Here is a 20,399-nt window from a genome sequence, read left to right as displayed (position 1 = left end):
AGGAACTCTGAGAAGATGAACATTTTCGAGACTTCATGAACACTAATATTTATACACTTGAAGTCGCGAATAACGTTTAAAAACCATCACAATTTTATCCACAATAAAACTGTACGATCTTTCTTGTTCATAAACTAACTATACCGGAGCTGTAACCTAAGCACTCTGATGGTCGTTTCTGCGCACAGAGAAACTACAATCACAGTGAGGATTGGCCGGCATGGCCAGGTAGTTAAGGGACTCGAATCGTAATCCGAGGTTCGCAGGTTCAACTCCCCGTCGCATCAAACATACTCGCTCTTTCAGCCGTAGAAGCGTTATAACGTTACGGTCAATTCCACTATTCGTTGGTAAAAGAGTGTCCCAAGAGTTGGCGGTGGGTGGTGATGACTAGCTGCCTTCCTTCTACTCTTACACTATTAAATTTGGGACAGCTAGCGCAGATAGCCTTCGTGTAACTTTGCGCGAAATTCAAAACAAACAAACAGTGAAGATTCATGAACATAGTCCATGACCCTGAAGCGTCAGACAAACATATATATATACAAGAATATACACTGTAAAGGTGTGATTAATTACGTACTTCAACTTTATATGAAAGGCTCTGAAGTAGATAAGAATAAATCAAGTGTTCTCTGATGGTAAGCCTCATTCTTCAGTAGTTTACGAAGAAAGAAGTACTTCCCAATATGAAATGGTCTCCATGCAATGTTAAATAGATGCATTTGAGTGTTAAATGGATCCTCGTGTGTGTGTACTGTCAGTAAACTCGTAGCACATTCTGCTAACCTAATACTTGAATGTGTGTTACATTCGTTATATTAATTCTGAAAAGTTAAATATTTGATATCACGTTGTAATGTGAACATTGTAAAGACGTTGTTTTCAACAAATTGGCGTTTTTGTCTCTAATTCGTGGTGTGTTCTACTACGAATGATTATACAGGTTTGCAATGGTTTTATTCTCTCGAAGTTTTCACATATTCTACAGTATTTCCTGTTCACTGAATCCGAAAATGATATTCATTTCTCTACATCACGTACGCATTTTTCACAAACCGTCATAATGCAGTACGTAAAAGAAATACCACAACACGTAGTTTTGAAACTAAAAGACATAGATTTCTTCCCCAACACTCAAAACAAAAATCGATATGAATGAGGAAACATATTCGTTTGACAACAATGTTCTTCCATTTTCTTTAGTTTGTTTGTGTTTTTATTAACAAACATAATAACAATAAATATATTCATTGTGGCAAAAGAAATAATTATTTGATCTAAGTAAGATTTTTTTCCCCGATTTGTAGAAAAAAAAATCCTTCATTACGTGATAGTTTGTTGTTTGTGTCTTGAATTTCGAGCAAAGCTACAAAAGGGCTATCTGCTCTAGCCGTCCCTAATTTAGCAGTGTAAGACTAGAGGGAAGGCAGCTGGTCACCACTATCCACCGCCAACTTTTGGGTTATTCTCTTACAAACAAATAGAGGGATTAATCGTAACATTGATATGCCATCACGGCTGTAAAGGCGAGTATGTTTGATGTGACAAGGATTCGACCTTTGCGACCCTCAGATTACGAGTCAAGCGCATTAGCCACTTGGCCATGCATGGCCCCTTACGTGATAGAGAAAAATAAATACTATTTTCGAAATCTGTTTAGTTGAATTACTAAAAATTCGTTATTGAAACCAAAACAGGTTTTATCAAATTTAAGTTCCCAAGCCTGTCTTATTTTCGCCACTTGTACAAACTCGTGTGGGATGAAAACAAACATCCGTTTATTTATGAAACACATCACGTTCGAAGTTTCGAAGGTAGGTTAAACTGCCAATGGTCACCAATTTAAAGAAAAAAAACGTATGTTTTTCAAAATTTGTACTGCGTACTAGAGGGATTTATGTGTTTTGATAAGATGTTTAGGACATACAAAAACGATCTTTTTACACTCCAGTTATATATAAATCTATGTTTTATACGTCCATACAGTTGATGTTTTGTCTTTTCTTTACTTTTACATTGCTTTATTCCATGGAACTTCGAATTCCCATTTTATAGCTATTGTTTTCACAATAATGTATTATACGTCCATACAATAACATTTTATCCAACTATACAGTAATGTTTTATACATCAATTCAATAATGATTTATAATAATATTTATACATCCACATAGTAATGTTTTATATACCAATTCAATAATGATTTATAATAATATTTATACATCCATATTGTACTCTTTTATACTTTCATACAACAATGTTTTATACATCCACCCAGTAATATTCTAAACATCTATATAAAAATGTTTGATAATAATATTTTATTCTTCTATACAGCAATGTTTTACACATCCATACAATAATATTTTATACAGGAATGTAGTAATATTTTATTCATCTATACAGCAATGTTTTACACATCCATATAATAATATTTTATACAGGAATGTAGTAATATTTTATTCATCTATACAGCAATGTTTTACACATCCATACAATAATATTTTATACAGGAATGTAGTAATATTTTATTCTTCTATACAGCAATGTTTTACACATCCATACAATAATATTTTATACAGGAATGTAGTAATATTTTATTCTTCTATTCAGCAATGTTTTACACATCCATACAATAATATTTTATACAGGAATGTAGTAATATTTTATTCATCTATACAGCAATGTTTTACACATCCATATAATAATATTTTATACAGGAATGTAGTAATATTTTATTCTTCTATACAGCAATGTTTTACACATCCATACAATAATATTTTATACAGGAATGTAGTAATATTTTATTCACCTATACAGCAATGTTTTACACATCCATATAATAATATTTTATACAGGAATGTAGTAATATTTTATTCATCTATACAGCAATGTTTTACACATCCATGCAATAATATTTTATACAGGAATGTAGTAATATTTTATTCATCTATACAGCAATGTTTTACACATCCATATAATAATATTTTATACAGGAATGTAGTAATATTTTATTCATCTATACAGCAATGTTTTACACATCCATACAATAATATTTTATACAGGAATGTAGTAATATTTTATTCTTCTATACAGCAATGTTTTACACATCCATACAATAATATTTTATACAGGAATGTAGTAATATTTTATTCTTCTATTCAGCAATGTTTTACACATCCATACAATAATATTTTATACAGGAATGTAGTAATATTTTATTCATCTATACAGCAATGTTTTACACATCCATATAATAATATTTTATACAGGAATGTAGTAATATTTTATTCTTCTATACAGCAATGTTTTACACATCCACACAATAATATTTTATACAGGAATGTAGTAATATTTTATTCACCTATACAGCAATGTTTTACACATCCATATAATAATATTTTATACAGGAATGTAGTAATATTTTATTCATCTATACAGCAATGTTTTACACATCCATGCAATAATATTTTATACAGGAATGTAGTAATATTTTATTCATCTATACAGCAATGTTTTACACATCCATATAATAATATTTTATACAGGAATGTAGTAATATTTTATTCATCTATACAGCAATGTTTTACACATCCATATAATAATATTTTATACAGGAATGTAGTAATATTTTATTCATCTATACAGCAATGTTTTACACATCCATATAATAATATTTTATACAGGAATGTAGTAATATTTTATTCATCTATACAGCAATGTTTTACACATCCATACAATAATATTTTATACAGGAATGTAGTAATATTTTATTATTCTATACAGCAATGTTTTACACATCCATACAATAATATTTTATACAGGAATGTAGTAATATTTTATTCTTCTATACAGCAATGTTTTACACATCCATGCAATAATATTTTATACAGGAATGTAGTAATATTTTATTCGTCTATACAGCAATGTTTTACACATCCATATAATAATATTTTATACAGGAATGTAGTAATATTTTATTCATCTATACAGCAATGTTTTATACATCCACCCAGTAATATTCTAAACATCAGTATAGAAATGTTTTATATTAATATTTTATTTGTTTATACAACAATGTTTTATGCATCCATACAGTAGTATTTTATACAACAATGTAGTAATGTTTTAAAATAATATTTTATACGTCTATACAGCAATGTTTTATCTGTCCATTCAGTAATATTTTATGTAATACTGTAGTAATGTTTTATAATAATATTTGATACGTCTACACAGCAATGTTTTATGTATCCATACAGTAATACGTTATACAACAATGTAGTTATGTTTTATAATAATATTTTATACAACAATGTAGTAATGTTTTATAATAATATTTTATACATCCATAATGTTTTATGCATCCACGTTTCACAAATCCACATCATTAAGTGATTTAAATCAAAATTTTTTCTCACTGTTTTCAATATGTATTTATCATAATATTTCACCCCTGTTGTAGTGCATATTAAACACATAAACAAATTTACGGAGTGTTTACAATGAAAACACTTAATGCTGTTGCGATATACTTTATTCTCTTCTTTGTAATTAATGTTAACATAAAAACTGAGTCACTAGTTGTTCCCTTGTTTCCATCTGATAAAGAGTTTGTAACTGCAACCTATACAGTATAATTTACTATCCAGTAGATTTGGTTTTAAAACAGCAAATAAATTCGATTTAAGTTTCCATGCTAACAAGTTCTGTCCAAACATGCTAAACACTTATGTATAAAAGCAAACTGGTTATACACTGCCTCTGGTATTTTATAAAAGCAAACTAGTATTACACTGCCTCTGGTATTTTATAAAAGCAAACTGGTTATACACTGCCTCTGGTATTTTATAAAAGCAAACTGGTTATACACTGCCTCTGGTATTTTATAAAAGCAAACTGGTTATACACTGCCTCTGGTATTTCTTGGGAATGTGATAAAACTCTATCGGTACAAAAAATTCTATATTTAATATCCTTTTGTTAATAAAGAAAAACACAAACGCAGGTAAAATGATGACAAGTTATCGCATTTAAATTTCTTTGTTCAGGAAAGCATCAGCCACGCACGAATAAAGGTCACTTCTTCAGCAACTTAATTTCCAGTTACATCAAAAACACCACAAAGATATTCCAAATACCAACCAACATTCGCTATACAAAGATTATAGGGCTGTAATCCGTGTCGTTACGCAAACATTATAGGGTTGCAGTCTGTGGTGTTTTGCGAAGATTGTAGGACTGAAATCCACGTCGTTGTGCAAAGATTGTGGGGCTGTAATCTGTGTCGTTGTGCAAAGATTGTAGAGTTGTAATCTGTATCGTTGCGCAAAGACCGGAAGCATGTAATCTGTGTCGTTGTGCGAAAATTGTTGGGCTGTTGTCCGAGTCGTTGTGCAAACATTATAGAGTTGTAGCATGTAGCGTTTTGCAAAGATTGCAGGACTGAACTCCGTGTCGTTGTACATACATTATAGGGTTGTAGTCTGTGTCGTCGCGCGAAGATTGTAAGGCTGTAATTCGTTTGTTCTTTGTCTGACGTTTATTTCAGTTGTGACGTCATTATCTAGTTTGTTGTTTTACCTGATACGTCTCCTAACTAACAACTACCTTCTTGTCTCGAACATATCTGGCGTATTATTATACAAGCTATGAAATTGGATAGGCGTTTCTCTCTCCTTGTTAGGTGGTGAATAATTTATTAACAACAAGAAAAAAACGGGAAGACTTGACAAGTAGCGGGAGGAGAGGGGGTTCCAAAGAAATTTGTCTGGAACGTTAATTGGGAAAATGTTTAATTGCTCTGAAGAAATAACACATAGAATATATACATATCCATACTTTCTGTGCGTCAGTATGGAATGGTTACCTGTAATTTTATTAAGCACTGTGTGCAACTGATGAGACTTCAGAAACGGTGACTTTCCTGGTGTATATTGTGGTTGTTTTAACAGACGTGAGATAGATATTTCGGCTGAAATAAAATTTACGAGAAAATATATGCTTTAGTTAAGTGCAGGATCCACATCTCCCCCTGTTAGAGAAAATTATGAGGTCCAAAACAGCACGTGCTTTTCACTTATTAGCTTCCAAGTTGTAGTAAAGTTATTGGTGGAGTATATGGTAAAGGAGTCATTGACTTTAAGCCTAACTACAACATCTTACTCAATCCAAACCTTAACATGATGAGACAGTGACTTAAACGAGTTGGGATAGTAGTGGATTTTGTTGAATGATTTCAGACAAAGGTAGGTAGAACAATTCGAAGATTCCTACGAGAAGGTAATATTATACTTCTCATAATTAAACGTACAGTTTGCACATTGTAGTAATGAATCAATTAATAGCTCTTATTAACACGAACAGATGATCTTGCAAGACGTTTAGTTTAGTAATGGCCGGTAGTATATAAAAAATTGAACGTTATTACGAATGAAAAAAAAATGAAGAAAAATAATTGTTAGATGTCCAAAACAATGAAACTACCAACAATACATTCTTATAGATTTCCCATATATTAAATGATCTAATATTATAGGTTGCACATTTCTGTCGCTTCTGACTCTTTGGTCTTGTTTTTTACTTCACTGTTTCATTGTCATCTCTAATGCTATTTTTCTAATGTTACTTACGTGTACATTAACTAGGTTTTCACAATACGAACTTGTGTGTTGTACATCTTCAGATTATCTTTTTTTTGTTTTTTAAATTTCGCGCAAAGCTACTCGAGGGCTATCTGCGCTAGCCGTCCTTAATTTAGCAGTGTAAGACTAGAGGGAACTCTAGTCCAACAAATAGTGGGATTGACCGTCACATTATAACGCCCCCACGGCTGAAAGGGCGAGCATGTTTGGCGCGACGGCGATTCGAACCCGCAACCTTTGGATTTCGAGTCGAACGCCTTAACACTTTGGCCATGCCGGGCCTTCTTCAAATTAAGATCACCACGTTCTCTTAGCACATCTGATATTCAGGTTATAGCGAAATGTATTCTCTGTTTCACATACTCAACACCAACTGAAAATTCATATACTTTAGAAATATGGTGTAGAGAAATATATAATATACAAATTGTATCTATAGTAACACCATTTCTATAAAGAGAGTTAAAAAGTGACATACGTTGTTGTATTTTATAATACGACGTTTTGGATATTTCTTTTGTTTGTTTACTTTAGCACTAAACTATATAATAGGCTACATGCGTTCTGTTTACCACGGAGAACCAAACCCAGAATTTTTAAGTGTTGTAACTATGTAAACTTACTACTGACCCACTGGGTGATTTGTGCAAATCATATAAAAATAGCAAAACTGAATTCTACGTTTTCTTTCAGTAAGTAAATCCAACGCAAGATCTAATTGCTTTTAAGGAACATATTTGTAAGAAAAACCAAATAATGTACCTTTTGCGAATCTCAAAGAACTAACAGAACACTCGACGAACATTTCGAAACATAGGACTTAAAAATAAGTAAATATACTCTGGACGACTCTATTAAATAGAAAACCAGCACGTTCTCGAAACCGAACAGAAACAGTGGAGTAGGTACTGTGTCATGGTACACTTTCCAGAAAGAACGGGTTGTTTCAAACGGTTGTGTTGTCGAATTCAGTCAAGAGTTTCGGTTCTAAGATCATTATGTAATTAAGTCTTCGCTCCAAAAAAGTGTTAGCATACATCAAGTTTTGATCTTCAATAGCTGCCTTCCCTCGAGTTACAATACGAAGTTAGGGACGACTAGCACAAATAACCCGCGCGTAGTGCGCGAAATTCAAAAAAGAAACCTCTCTCTCTCTTTTCTTTGTTTATTGTTATTAATAATACGATCAAACATCTAATATAATATATATATACATGTGTGTGTGTGTAAAATAATGTTGTTGTTTTTTATACTTTCAAGACTGTGTAATAATACTATGCTGCCTTGCAAAAGTTTCAACTTAAGGATACTTACATTTATTATTAATCTATTTACACCGAAATAGTCGTTGTTCATGTGACTGAAGAGTTCTGGTCTTGTCGACATTGATTATATCAGACATAGTGTGGTTCACACATTATTATATACTATTCTTTGCTGAGGCCTGCCATGACCAGGTGGTTAAGGCACTCGACTCGTAATCTGAGAGTCACACCAAACATGCTCACCCTTTCAGTCTTGGGGGCTTTATAGTGTTACGATCAATCTCACTATTGATTGATAAAAGAGTAGCCCAACAATTGGCGATAGGTGGGAATGACTAGCTGCTTTCCTTCTCGTCTTAAACTGCAGAAGTAAGGGCGGATAGCGCAGATAGCCATTGTGTAACTTTGTGCAAAATTAAAAAACCAAACTAACAAAAGCAAAGATTAACAACACTATATCTTTTATATCCAGAACCGATGAGTTCTATCGCCAATATCGTAACTTATCAGGCCGCCTGGAATACGACACACATGGTAGATGTCAAAACGTTCTTTTACTGTTATCCACCAGCTACGTGTTTAAACATCAGTACATAGTGGTCATTAAGGATACAATTCAACTTTCTTCTGTTCTCAAAATCATTATTTTACTTTTATACTGCATGCAGAAACACGAGTCACTTTTTTTGTAGATATCGAGTTACTGGCTCCATTACTGTTTTGCAACAATGGCTATTTTTTATGAAGTTCGAGTTACTGGCTTCCATTATTGTTTTACAACAATGGCTACTTTTTGTACATATCGAGTTACCGGCTCCATTATTGTTTTACAACAATAGCTAATTTTTTATAAAGATTGAGTTAATGGCTTCCATTACTGTTTTACAACAATGATTACTTTTTGTAGATATCGAGTTACTGGCTCCATACTGTTTTACCACAATGGCTACTTTTTATAAAGATTGAGTTAATGGCTTCCATTATTGTTTTACAACAATGGCTACTTTTTTATCCACTGTTACAAATTAAAGAAAATATTACCTTACAAATGTTATCTTACGACTTTGCTGGTTGCTTCTATCGTAAGATTTGTAACTTCATGTACTTCGTCGTTCTAATAAGCCCCCAAAGACACAGCAGTGAGTCTGTGTACTTATACCGTTAAAAAACCGGGTGTCGATACTCCTTATGAGCAGAGCACAGACATCCAATAATATAGATTTATGCTCAACTATAAACAAACAAACTTTCTTTCTATTTGTTGCTTTCTCCCACTAGCACAGCGGTATGTCTGCAGACTTGCTATGCAAAAAACATGGTTTCGATTCACATCGTGGTCAGAGTACAGACAGTTCATCGTGTAGCTTTGTGCTTAAGTTAAAAAAACAACAAACTTTTTAATCAAAGGACCTTATCATTTTGTTATTGCTACTATATGTATATCTTTGCCTTCTCTCTATATGATTCTTCCTGTTGTCTCTACGCCTCATAGACCCAGAGTTCTTGAAATAAATTATTTGTTAGTTGTGTGGCAATGCATCCTTCTTAATGGATTTGTAAATTTAAGGTTTCAGAGAGGATTTATAATCGCAAGCTATTTATATTTAAATGACATCAAATGAGTGGAATTATATGTATGAAGTAGGGTTAAACAAGAATATTTTTTGAATGCAAAAAAAAAAAAAAAAATTGGCAGGGTGTTAACTCTTACAGCGTGTATTCTAATATACTAATTTGTGGAGATTCTTACTTCATTTAGATGGCCCTATATGGCCAGGTGGGTTAAGGCGTTCGAGTTGTAATCTGAGGGTCGCGGGTTCGAATCCCCGTCGCACGAAATATGCTTGCCCTTTCATACGTGGGAGTATTATAATGTGACGATCAATCCAACTATTCTTCGATAAGAGTAGCCCAAAAGTTGGCGGTGGGTGGTGATGACTAGCTGCCTTCCCTCTAGTCTTACGCTGCTAAATTTATGGACTACTAGCGCAGATAGCCCTCGTGTAGCTTTGCGTGAAATTCAAAAACAAATAAATACTTCAGTTAGTAAATATTACCAAACATCTATCTTATTGAAGTGGGACAACAATAACATCACAATAACGAAATAAACTATTATGTAATTATTTTCAGTCTGCTACTTTCTCTATTTGTTTATATATATATTTATTTCAAGGAATTAGGAGTTACAAGCTAGAACCACAGGAGTTCGACTCTTAAATATTATGACAGAAAGCTAATATTAAACTGATTACCCAAACTATTCCACTGTTGGCTTTCTTCTCGTATCTTGTCTTTATATCCAGATAACGATGCTTAGCATTGGTTTTTCATCGTTGTTTCATGGGATTGATTATTTACTCATTCAGTTGGGATTGATTCCCGCCTTTGAGTTGAAAAATGAGTGACGACTCTTTCTAAACACACTCGAGCACGTGATTGTTTTGACAACTGTTCGACTAGTCAGCACAGAACTTAGATTTCAGCACCTCTCCCGGGTGTCTGAAGTCCTATGACGTTAACAACTGGTTTCCATACCTAAGATAGACGGAGCACATATAACTTATGTAACTGGGTGGTAAACAACAAAGGAACATACATGCATTGTAAAATTATTTAAACTAAATATCCATGTATATAATGTAGTAGCTCAAAAGTGAATTATATATACGTGTGTGTGTATATATAATTTTCCCATCACTTATTATACGGCCCAAGTAAGTCTTAGAAGGAAGCATCGTGTGAAACGTTTCATGATTTGTTTATTTGTTTTAGAGCAAAGCCACACAGAGCTATCACGTGTATCCGTCGTACCATACGTGGACTTTGTAACCAGATAGCCGCATTTTAACCGTCTGAAAATGACTCTAAATTCAGATAAAAAAGCAACAAGATACTTTATGTATAAACGCTTAAATAAGGTAAAGGCAATGAAATACGTAACCCTTTCAAACATATAAAACGATAAACTAACACATTTACAGATTTAAGAAAAGTAAACTGCAAGAAACCTAGAAAACAAGCTAAACTTTAAACTTCCACGTACGTTAAATGTTTTAAACCCGTCCATATTCACCATAATTACAGCTTATAAGACACAGGTGCTCTTTCATTACCAGTTTGTATTTAGATTCCCTTTACTGGTTTATGCAACAAAACTGTTGTTACTGGACACTACATGGGATATACTCTGTATTATTATTAAATACAATACATCAATATTTGTTTTGTTTATTTTTGAATTTCGCTCAAAGCTACTCGAGATCTATCTGTGCTAGCCGTCCCTAATTTAGCAGTGTAAGACTGGAGGGAAGGCAGTTAGTCATCACCACCCACCGCCAACTCTTGGGCTACTCTTTTACCAACGAATAGTGGGATTGACCGTAACATTATAACGCCCCCATGGCTGAAAGGGCGAGCATGTTTGGCGCGACGGGGATGCGAACCCGCGACCCTCAGATTACGAGTCGCACGCCTTAACGCGCTTGGCCATGCCGGGCCATCCAATATTAATATATTCATTTGGAAGTAAGTGTGTATCACATTATACATGAACATATTAAAACGTGTGTGTGTGTGTGTATACATTTAGTAAAAACAGATATTACTAAAGATGATTTACACAGATAATAGTAATTATGTAAAATTAATTAAACAGATTAAAACCAACTGACAGCATAAGTTATTCGGTAACCTGCAAACTCAAAGGATTCTGATGGACAGTATGCTGTTTTCACTATGTTGATAACAGAGAACTTTGGTACACAGTACAGGGCCCGGCATGGCCAGGTGGTTAAGGCATTCGACTCGTAATCCGAGGGTCACGGGCTCGAATCCTCGTCACATCAAACATGCTCGCTCTTTCAGCCGTGGAGGCGTTATATGTGACGGTCTTGTTGGTGAAAGAGTAGCCCAAGATTTGGCGGTGGGTGGTGGTGACCAGCTGCCTTCCCTCTAGTCTCGCACTGCTAAATTAGGGATGGCTAACACAGATAGCCCTCGTGCAGCTTTGCACGAAATTCAAAATCAAACCAAATACACAGTTTTTTACTGTTACGTTAGTTAAAAGACTTATACACAGTATGACCATCTCATAGAACTGATCCTAGAGGATTTTAATAAACAGTGTACCTCTGTCATAGTATGGTCCATACAGTACTTTGATGGACAGTATATTCTGATTCTAAAGTACTTTGACATTATATAGCATGTACAATGTGATGTTACAAGACGTATAATAAATAGAATATATTGTATCTACAGAACATTGACAGACAGTATAATCCTTGTCATTCCACTGACCCTAAAGAACTGAAAAACAATATAACCTTGTCATTTGACTGACACTACGGAACTTTGATAGACAAAATTACCTTGTCATTTGACTGATGCTGCAGGACTTTGATAGACAAAATTACCTTGTCATTTGACTGATGCTACAGGACTTTGACAGACAGTATAACCTTGTCATTTGACTGATGCTGCAGGACTTTGATAGACAAAATTACCTTGTCATTTGACTGATGCTACAGGACTTTGACAGACAGTATAACCTTGTCATTTGACTGATGCTACAGGACTTTGATACACAAAATTACCTTGTCATTTAACTGATGTTACAGGACGTTGACAGACAGTATAACCTTGTCATTTGACTGACACTACGGAACTTTGACAGACAGTATGACCTTGTCATTTGACTGACACTACAGAATTTTGACAGACAGTATAACCTTGTCATTTGACTGGCACTACATAACTTTGACAGACAGTATAACCTTGTCATTTGACTGACACTACAGAATTTTGACAGACAGTATAACCTTGTCATTTGACTGACACTACGGAACTTTGACAGACAGTATAACCTTGTCATTTGACTGACACTACAGAATTTTGACAGACAGTATAACCTTGTCATTTGACTGGCACTACATAACTTTGACAGACAGTATAACCTTGTCATTTGACTGGCACTACATAACTTTGACAGACAGTATAACCTTGTCATTTGACTGACACTACAGAATTTTGACAGACAGTATGACATTGTCATTTTACTGGCACTACAGAATTTTGACAGACAGTATGACATTGTCATTTTACTAATGTTACAGGACTTTGATACATCGTACAGCTGTCTAATTGTACTAATCCTACTTTATCACAAGATACGTTTACACTTTATATCGTACGTACGTCTTTATTAAGTAGAAATAAAAAGTAGTTTTTATTGTCGTTGTCTTATAGTTGCTAACTCGTCACATAATATTTATAAAAGTATTTTGATTGACATGAACATATAGAGACGTATTGTGTTGCTTGTATAAAGTCTCAGAACAGTAATTTTCATTGTTGTTGTTTTTTTTATAAAACACCGTACATTTTTTTTAGATATGACGAACGAGCTGGTCACAAGGATGCCACTGTTGCCATGGTGACCAAAAACTCAAGATTTGAAACAAAACAAAAGTATCTCAGTCCAGTACATGCATCGCTGCTTCCTTCGTTCTCCTTCACGGTCTCTCCTGACGAAAGTTTGCTTCCTTCGTTCAAGTACACTTATTCCTTCTTGACGAATGTCTGTTTAATGCTAAGAAATCGAGCAGGTACGAATATCTATTTAATCTGTGTACTTAAAGGATGTGTCTAGAGCTTTTAATATGCTTTAATACGAAGGACTCGTTTTTGATGTCTATTTAATCCCTTAATACATTTGTGCAGAATGATATTTTGTTAACAGAACTTTAGCTCTTGAAAACAGCTTGTATTTTATGTGTCTGTCTTGTGAAAATATATTTGAAAACATATGTATCTTATATCTCATAAGGTATTTCACATCTTGAGTTTCATATTATAATTATTTCTTTCGTAATTGACATGTATCCTTTTTTTAAATCAGTTTTACTAGGCCCGGCATGGTCAAGCATGTTAAGGCGTACGACTCGTAAACCGAGGGTCGCGGGTTCGCATTCTCATCGAGCCAAACATGCTCACCCTTTCAGCCGTGGGGGCGTTATAATGTGACGGTCAATCCCACTATTCGTTGATAAAAGAGTTCCCCAAGAGTTGGCGGTGGTGGTGATGACTAGCTGCCTTCCCTCCAGTCTTACACTGCTAAATTAGGGACGGCTAGCACAAATAGCCCTCGAGACGCTTTGTGCGAAATTCAAAAACAAGCAAACAGTTTTACTAACGAATTTATGTTAGTTTAGCCTATGTGTTTCTACTTGAAGACACATGGTAGTGTTTCGTGCGACCGGAACACCCTGCAGGATACACTGTTATTAATTAACAAGGGGAATAATTTAACGATTTTCCATTTTCTGTAGCTCGGACTGTAGTAATCTAAGCTATCAGACATTATCAGACAGCGAACGTGTTCTACTGGACTCTTACTTCACTTACCACGTTCCAAGGCAATTCGTTAAGATATACACGCGACATAAAGTCTCCAATTTTGGTTGAATATTTTTTCATTCTCACCAAAGTTCAGATAACCAAATGTACAGAAATTTATTTGAAAGAAAACATGCTTAACTTTGAGAATTTATTTTTTTAAATTTAGTACACTGATAAACCTTTATTACTTGTCTACGCAAAAAGTCACGTGAGCTAACATTTTTACCACAACTTTACGTAAAAGTTTTTATCATTTGAAATAAAGACGACTGATTAAAAGCAGCAGAATTACAGGGTGAAAAAAGGTGTAGATACACAAGCGTTGGTTAGACCAAGTTAACTAGATTAACAGTTTCTAGATCAATTCTTCAAAAGAATCGCATGGGTTGACGGTTATTATGCATTATTTATTGCCAATTTTGAGGACAAATTTACTCAATTTGGCAAAATTCTAACTAAACAGCATTTAGTGTGTCGTGACATTAGTTTAAGCAATTAGTGTAAATAATGACCTTGATACGGCTGTCTTGGGTGCATGTGGATGATGACAGAAAACGTTAAACCTAGATTCCATGGCGTGACTATAAATGATATTCTTGACACTGTTTTATAAATGAAAAACTACCACCATACATTTTAAAGAACATGGCTGCTTTTGTAAAACATAGGTCTGTTCCGAATAATACTGTTATGATCCTGATAATAATATTGTCCACTATCGAAACTCACTTTCTTACTTGTTGTAGTTTATTGGCATGTATTGACAAAAAATCATGATATGTAATCAAAAACACCTTAGCTGTGAGAAACGTTGCGGACAGAAAAAGGATTGAGTGTGATGACTTGAAGAAATGAAATCAAAATGGTGGACAAGCTGGTAACTACACTTATAGCACTGATAAAAAACTTTACAGCAAATAGTCCACGTAATTTCATTTTACACACCACTATGCTCAAAGTTCAACAAAAAATGCAGCCTGGCTAATTGATGAATGAAATTTGCTGTAACGTTTGTATAAATGCTATAAGTGTAACTACCAGTTTGGCTCAACTTTCGTTGGATTCCCTTGAGTTACACGTTCAGCTTTTTATTTTATTTATATCTTTTTTTCTTCACATCTAAGGTGTTGTTGTTTTTTGCATTAGATATACTTTACACATAAACGTCTTTTTTTGTTTGGAAAACGTAGATCTACGTGTGAAAACCAGCGATACGTTTCCTTCTTAAGGTCAATATTATCTTTAGAAATCAATGCGACACCATCCTGACGAGTTAGGCTTTTTCCAGATATAAACCTTATCCATATTGAATGATTTGTTTTAATTGGCATTTCCCCACAAAATTTATTTTTGACACTTTAATACATGTACTGCTTTATCTCTTAATCTTCTGAAAATATATGGACCTTTTCACCCTAATTTTGTATATTTAGGTGTATACAACGAATGTATTTTTCTTAATTTCTACGTTTCATGCTCCTAGCTATTAACAGTTTTTCCAGAATGGAATTTCTATGGTGTTATAAGCAAAATATTTTTGAAGTAATGTAATAATTTAGAGATATAAAGTCTTAGAACCATTGTCAAAAACGTCGTTGTTACTTAATGCATTGACCTCCAGTGTTTTCATTGTTACCTAATGCATTGACATCCAGTGTTTAAAACTTGATTTAAATTCATTGCTAGAAGATTTTTCAACTAAACATTTACGAATTAAACTAAATTTTACTATCACGACCTAGATTTCTATTTATTATTCGCGACTATAAAAGTTCAAACGAAAACTCTTGTCTGAGTTATAAACAGAAGAGTTGTATTACAGATAAGAGCTCTCAGAATGAAATAAATAACTGGTTTTGATTTCAAAACTTTATTGCGATTAACATTTTGGAAATTAATATGCAGAAAATAAAAATAAAATAAACACATAACCTCAACTTAAGTTCCTGTTCACAAAACATTAAACAAAATATTCACTATTGCCTCAGGTCACGGCTTAATATCTTAAGTCGTTTCAGCGAGTAAACAAACAAACGTCAAGTTTGTATTTTTAGATAAAACTCACCATATTTACCCTGGCGAGAAAAGCTCTTCAGTTTCAGAATGAACTTAGGGAATATAAACACAACAGACTTTTAAGCTGCTTCTAAGTCTTATCTGAAATTACGCAGCTTGTTTCCTCTGGTTGCTTAGAATGAAACCTGACAGAAATTACATTCCCAAGAGAACAAAACCAATTCATCTAAATAAAGGCTGATGCGGAAGTTAATGATACACATCTGGAGTGCTTTTTGCGTTAGGAAAACGACCATGGATAATTTAAAGATTTAGCCCCAGGGAAAAAAAAATACCGTTGCTGTATTGTTTACCTGTTTTCTCTGTAGTGTGTTAGAGAAATACAAAAATGCCAGAAAACCCATCTGAGACTCATGGAGTGCTTAAATGTAGACAGCCAATTTGCTGGTTACATAAAGAAAGTTTTGTAAACACATGACTGTTACATCTTTAGGTTGAAACATGGAAAGGAACATAATTCAATAAAGGATATTTTTTACGAAATTCCTTGTGGGAGTTTGTTTTCTTTTTTGCATACAAAAGTAGGGCTGCGAACCCCGATTTACATTACCTTTATAGCTGAGAACGGTTTCAAATAGATTATTTAGTTTGTGACGCCAGGAAAGAAACATTAAACAAATCCTCCAGCAAAATGTGTATAGGGACAGCTTCCATCCAGTGGGTACAAAAGAAATAAATGTAGTTAGTGTGAACGTTCTGTAAGAGAGGGGTTCGAGTTACTGATGTTGAATAAAATGGGTCATTCACAAACGTATGTTTTTCACTTTATTGAAACTATGAATGATTATATCTTAATGCCCAGTGCTTTTTCCAAACTGGTGGTTAAGTAATCAACGGGATTTAAAAATAAAGCGAAATTAAAAATACGTTCATCTTTTGAACAGAAAACCAAATCTTGAATGGGCCCCGGCATGGCCAGGTGGTTAAGGCACTCTACTCGTAATCCGAGCGTTGCGGGTTTGAATCCCCGTCACATGTTCGCCATTTCAGCCGTAGGAACGTTATAATGTGACTATCAATCCCACTATTCGTTGGTAAAAGAATAGCCCAAGAATTGGCAGTGGGTGGTGATGACTAGCTGCCTTCCCTCTTGTCTTACACTGGTAAATTAGGGACGGCTAGCGAAGATAGCCCTCGTGTAGCTTTGCGCGAAATTTAAAACAAACCAACTCATAAAAGTTAAACGTTCACTCTGAGCTAAAATAACAGTATCCAATAGAACTACCGAAAGTGGTAACATATTTTTTTTTAAATATTGGATAAAGATTACTTGGGACTATAAATTGACAAACATATGCAGATGGGATTCCACAATTGGAATAAGAAGAACCTATGCTGGCCCCTAGTTACACAGCGAAATGTCTGCGGACTCACACCGCTAAAAACCGGGTTTCAATACCCGTGGTGGGCAGAACACAGATAGCCCATTGTGTAGCTTTGTGCTTAATTCTAAACAAACAAACAAACAAACAAAACAGGACCTGTGCTTTGATCCGTGCTAAACTCCTCGTGAAACAAATGAATATACAGCATAGGATTCGTATATTTTTAAAGATGACATGATGTATTCATTACATGTCTTAGTGTAAAATCTTTAAGAAAAATCCCAAGCTAAAAGGGAATACTATTATAAGCTCATGGAATTTCTAAGTAGATTTGTGCATTTGTGTATCTTTGTGGAATATCATAGTTAATATTATTGACCTATTATTTCTCGAAACATCAATATTATTTAAATGGCGTGTCTGAAAAATCCAAAGCTGATATGAATATACAGATATAATACTGCAAATCAAATTCGTCTCAATTAAAGCATAATAACATGGAACATTTTATCACCTAAGACAAAAATAATGTTGAATAACTGTTTTAGAGCATAGATGTACAATAGTATATCGTCCGCTGCGGGGACATAACCCTGAATTCTAGAGTTGTAAAATCTGAATCTTACCCCTGAGTCACAGAAAAACGGGGATTTATTCAGATAATTTGGGTAGTAATGGATTTGCCTGTAAAGGAAACGGGCTTACTAAAGCTTTAAATGTTTCGTCTGTATTTAAGCCTGAATTATACTAGCAACATGGAATCAAATGTTTATTTATTCAGTATTTTTCTACGATATCATGACCTGAGTACATAAACTGAATTTCCTTACCGTACCCAATAGTTAATTATACTTTCCTTCTGCTACTTAAGTGGCCAATGGACCATGAGAACATAATGACGTGATGTTACTCACTAGAAACTTGTCTTACTTATTTTGTTTATTTTTTTTTACTAGTAGATATTAAAAGTTACGGTGAACCCAAGAACGTAAACTACCTGGCCTGGCTAATAATATAATGTTAGGTTTTGGAAAATACTATATGTGTTTGCTCGTTTTAAGCTCTAGAGTGGATGTGTATGTTTTTCTTATAGCAAAGCCACATCGAGCTATTTGCTGTGTCCACCAAAGGGAATCAAACCCCTGATTTTAGCGTTGCAAATCCGTAGGCTTACCCTTGTCTCAACGGGGAACAAGTTCGAGAGAAATCTAAGCGATCTATTTAGAGTTTAATGTTATTTTATTATACAGGAAAAACTATCAAAGCAAATTATCTTCTCATAACTCACTTTGAAATAACTCGTGACGAATTTTGGTTGTGTTGGAAGTTTGAATAAAAGAAACACGTCTTAAAATAACGTTTTCCTTTTTTCGTAACACTAAATTTTCCGAGTTTATAGCAAACGACAACCTCAGGACCTCATTACATTCATCTCTCTCTAATAAGGTTTTTTTATGGTCGAAATTAGAAAGTCGTTTACTTGTTGGTTTTTTTATTTCTCAACGTCAGCTCTTTATTACAACAACAACACAAATTAGTACTGGTTCTGATTTTAGATATGACATGAGATGTACCACTAACAATGTCTTCTTAATGCTCAAATGAAGTTCATCTTGATACCTTCGTTAATATTACCACCTAACACCTGTTACTCTATACTTTTTACTAATGTTCATTTTAAAACACTTTGATTATATTTTTGTTATTTATCTGAGAGCAGCTACAACGACTAAACCAAAACAAAACTCGTTTATGAAATACCTGTGGAATCAGCACCTGGTTGACGAAAAATGTACTAGTCAATCCCACCTGACTTGATTTTGAGTTCTTTTCAGATACCAAAATTCATCGTCTGCTTGAAATGATGAAGATAAAAAACTCTCTTGTTGTCAAGGAGGTAAAAAAAACGTATTCTGCTACATTCTAGTCAAAGTTTTTTTTGTGATTGATTGACGAAAGTATTTCAAACTGGGATTTTAAAGAGGGGATCGTCACAAAATAGTCAAAGAGTAACATTACGCCCCAAAGATAAGATTATGTAGGGCGTGATTAAGTGGAAAGTAACTCTTTATCTTCCTCTTTTCATAAATACATAAATGTAGCTGAAATATCTGTTTAACTGGTTTTATTAGGTTCGGTTTGTCTTGAATTTCGCGCACAGCTACACGAGGGCTATCTGCGCTAGCCGTTCCTAATGTAGTAGTGTAAGACTACAGCGAAGGCAGCTAGTCATTACCACTCACCGCCAACTCTTGGGTCACTCTTTTACCAACGAACAGTAATGTAAGACTAGAGGGAAGGCAGCTAATCAGTACCACCCACCGCCAACTCTTGGACTGCTCTTTTGCCAACGAATAGTGGGATTGACATGTCACTTTATAACGACTCCACGGCTGAAAGGGTGAGCATGTTTGGTGTGACGGGGACTCGAACCCGTGACCTTCAAATTACGAGTGAAGTGCCTTAATCACTGGGCCACGACGAGCCGCTTTTATTGAGAAGAATGAAACTGAAATGAAACTGTCATTAAACTCATCTGAAACAAACCTTTAGCACTCGATAGGGCTATCGTTTCTGTTGCCCTCCGTAGCTCATTGATACGTCTGAATAGTTATGACGTTAAAATCCGAGTCTTAATACCTGCTCTGCATGTAAGAAAATTAAAAACTATATAAATAGGAAGT

At 34.2% G+C, this 20,399-nt stretch overlaps 1 protein-coding gene across 6 annotated transcripts in view; it reads left to right on the top strand.

Annotated features, from left to right (window-relative positions):
- Positions 1-20,399, top strand: part of LOC143234288 (uncharacterized) — a 218,350-nt gene that overhangs the window by 51,470 nt on the left and 146,481 nt on the right. For 3 of the 6 annotated variants that reach the window (XR_013018578.1, XM_076471534.1, XM_076471535.1), the window contains exon 2: positions 13,307-13,521. Coding sequence is in view for 2 of the 6 variants with exons in the window: in XM_076471534.1 (XP_076327649.1) it covers positions 13,307-13,521 (215 nt within the window). In the remaining 4 variants the exon portion in view is untranslated. Of the gene's footprint in view, positions 1-13,306; positions 14,485-20,399 lie in introns of those variants that run through there. The other 3 variants (XR_013018582.1, XR_013018580.1, XR_013018579.1) reach the window with 2 other exon arrangements.

The sequence above is a fragment of the Tachypleus tridentatus genome, chromosome 12, assembly GCF_004210375.1.
Source record: "Tachypleus tridentatus isolate NWPU-2018 chromosome 12, ASM421037v1, whole genome shotgun sequence".
Taxonomy (NCBI): Eukaryota; Metazoa; Arthropoda; class Merostomata; order Xiphosura; family Limulidae; genus Tachypleus; species Tachypleus tridentatus.
Note: the sequence above shows the minus strand (reverse complement) of the source record. Positions and strands in the feature narration are given on the sequence as shown.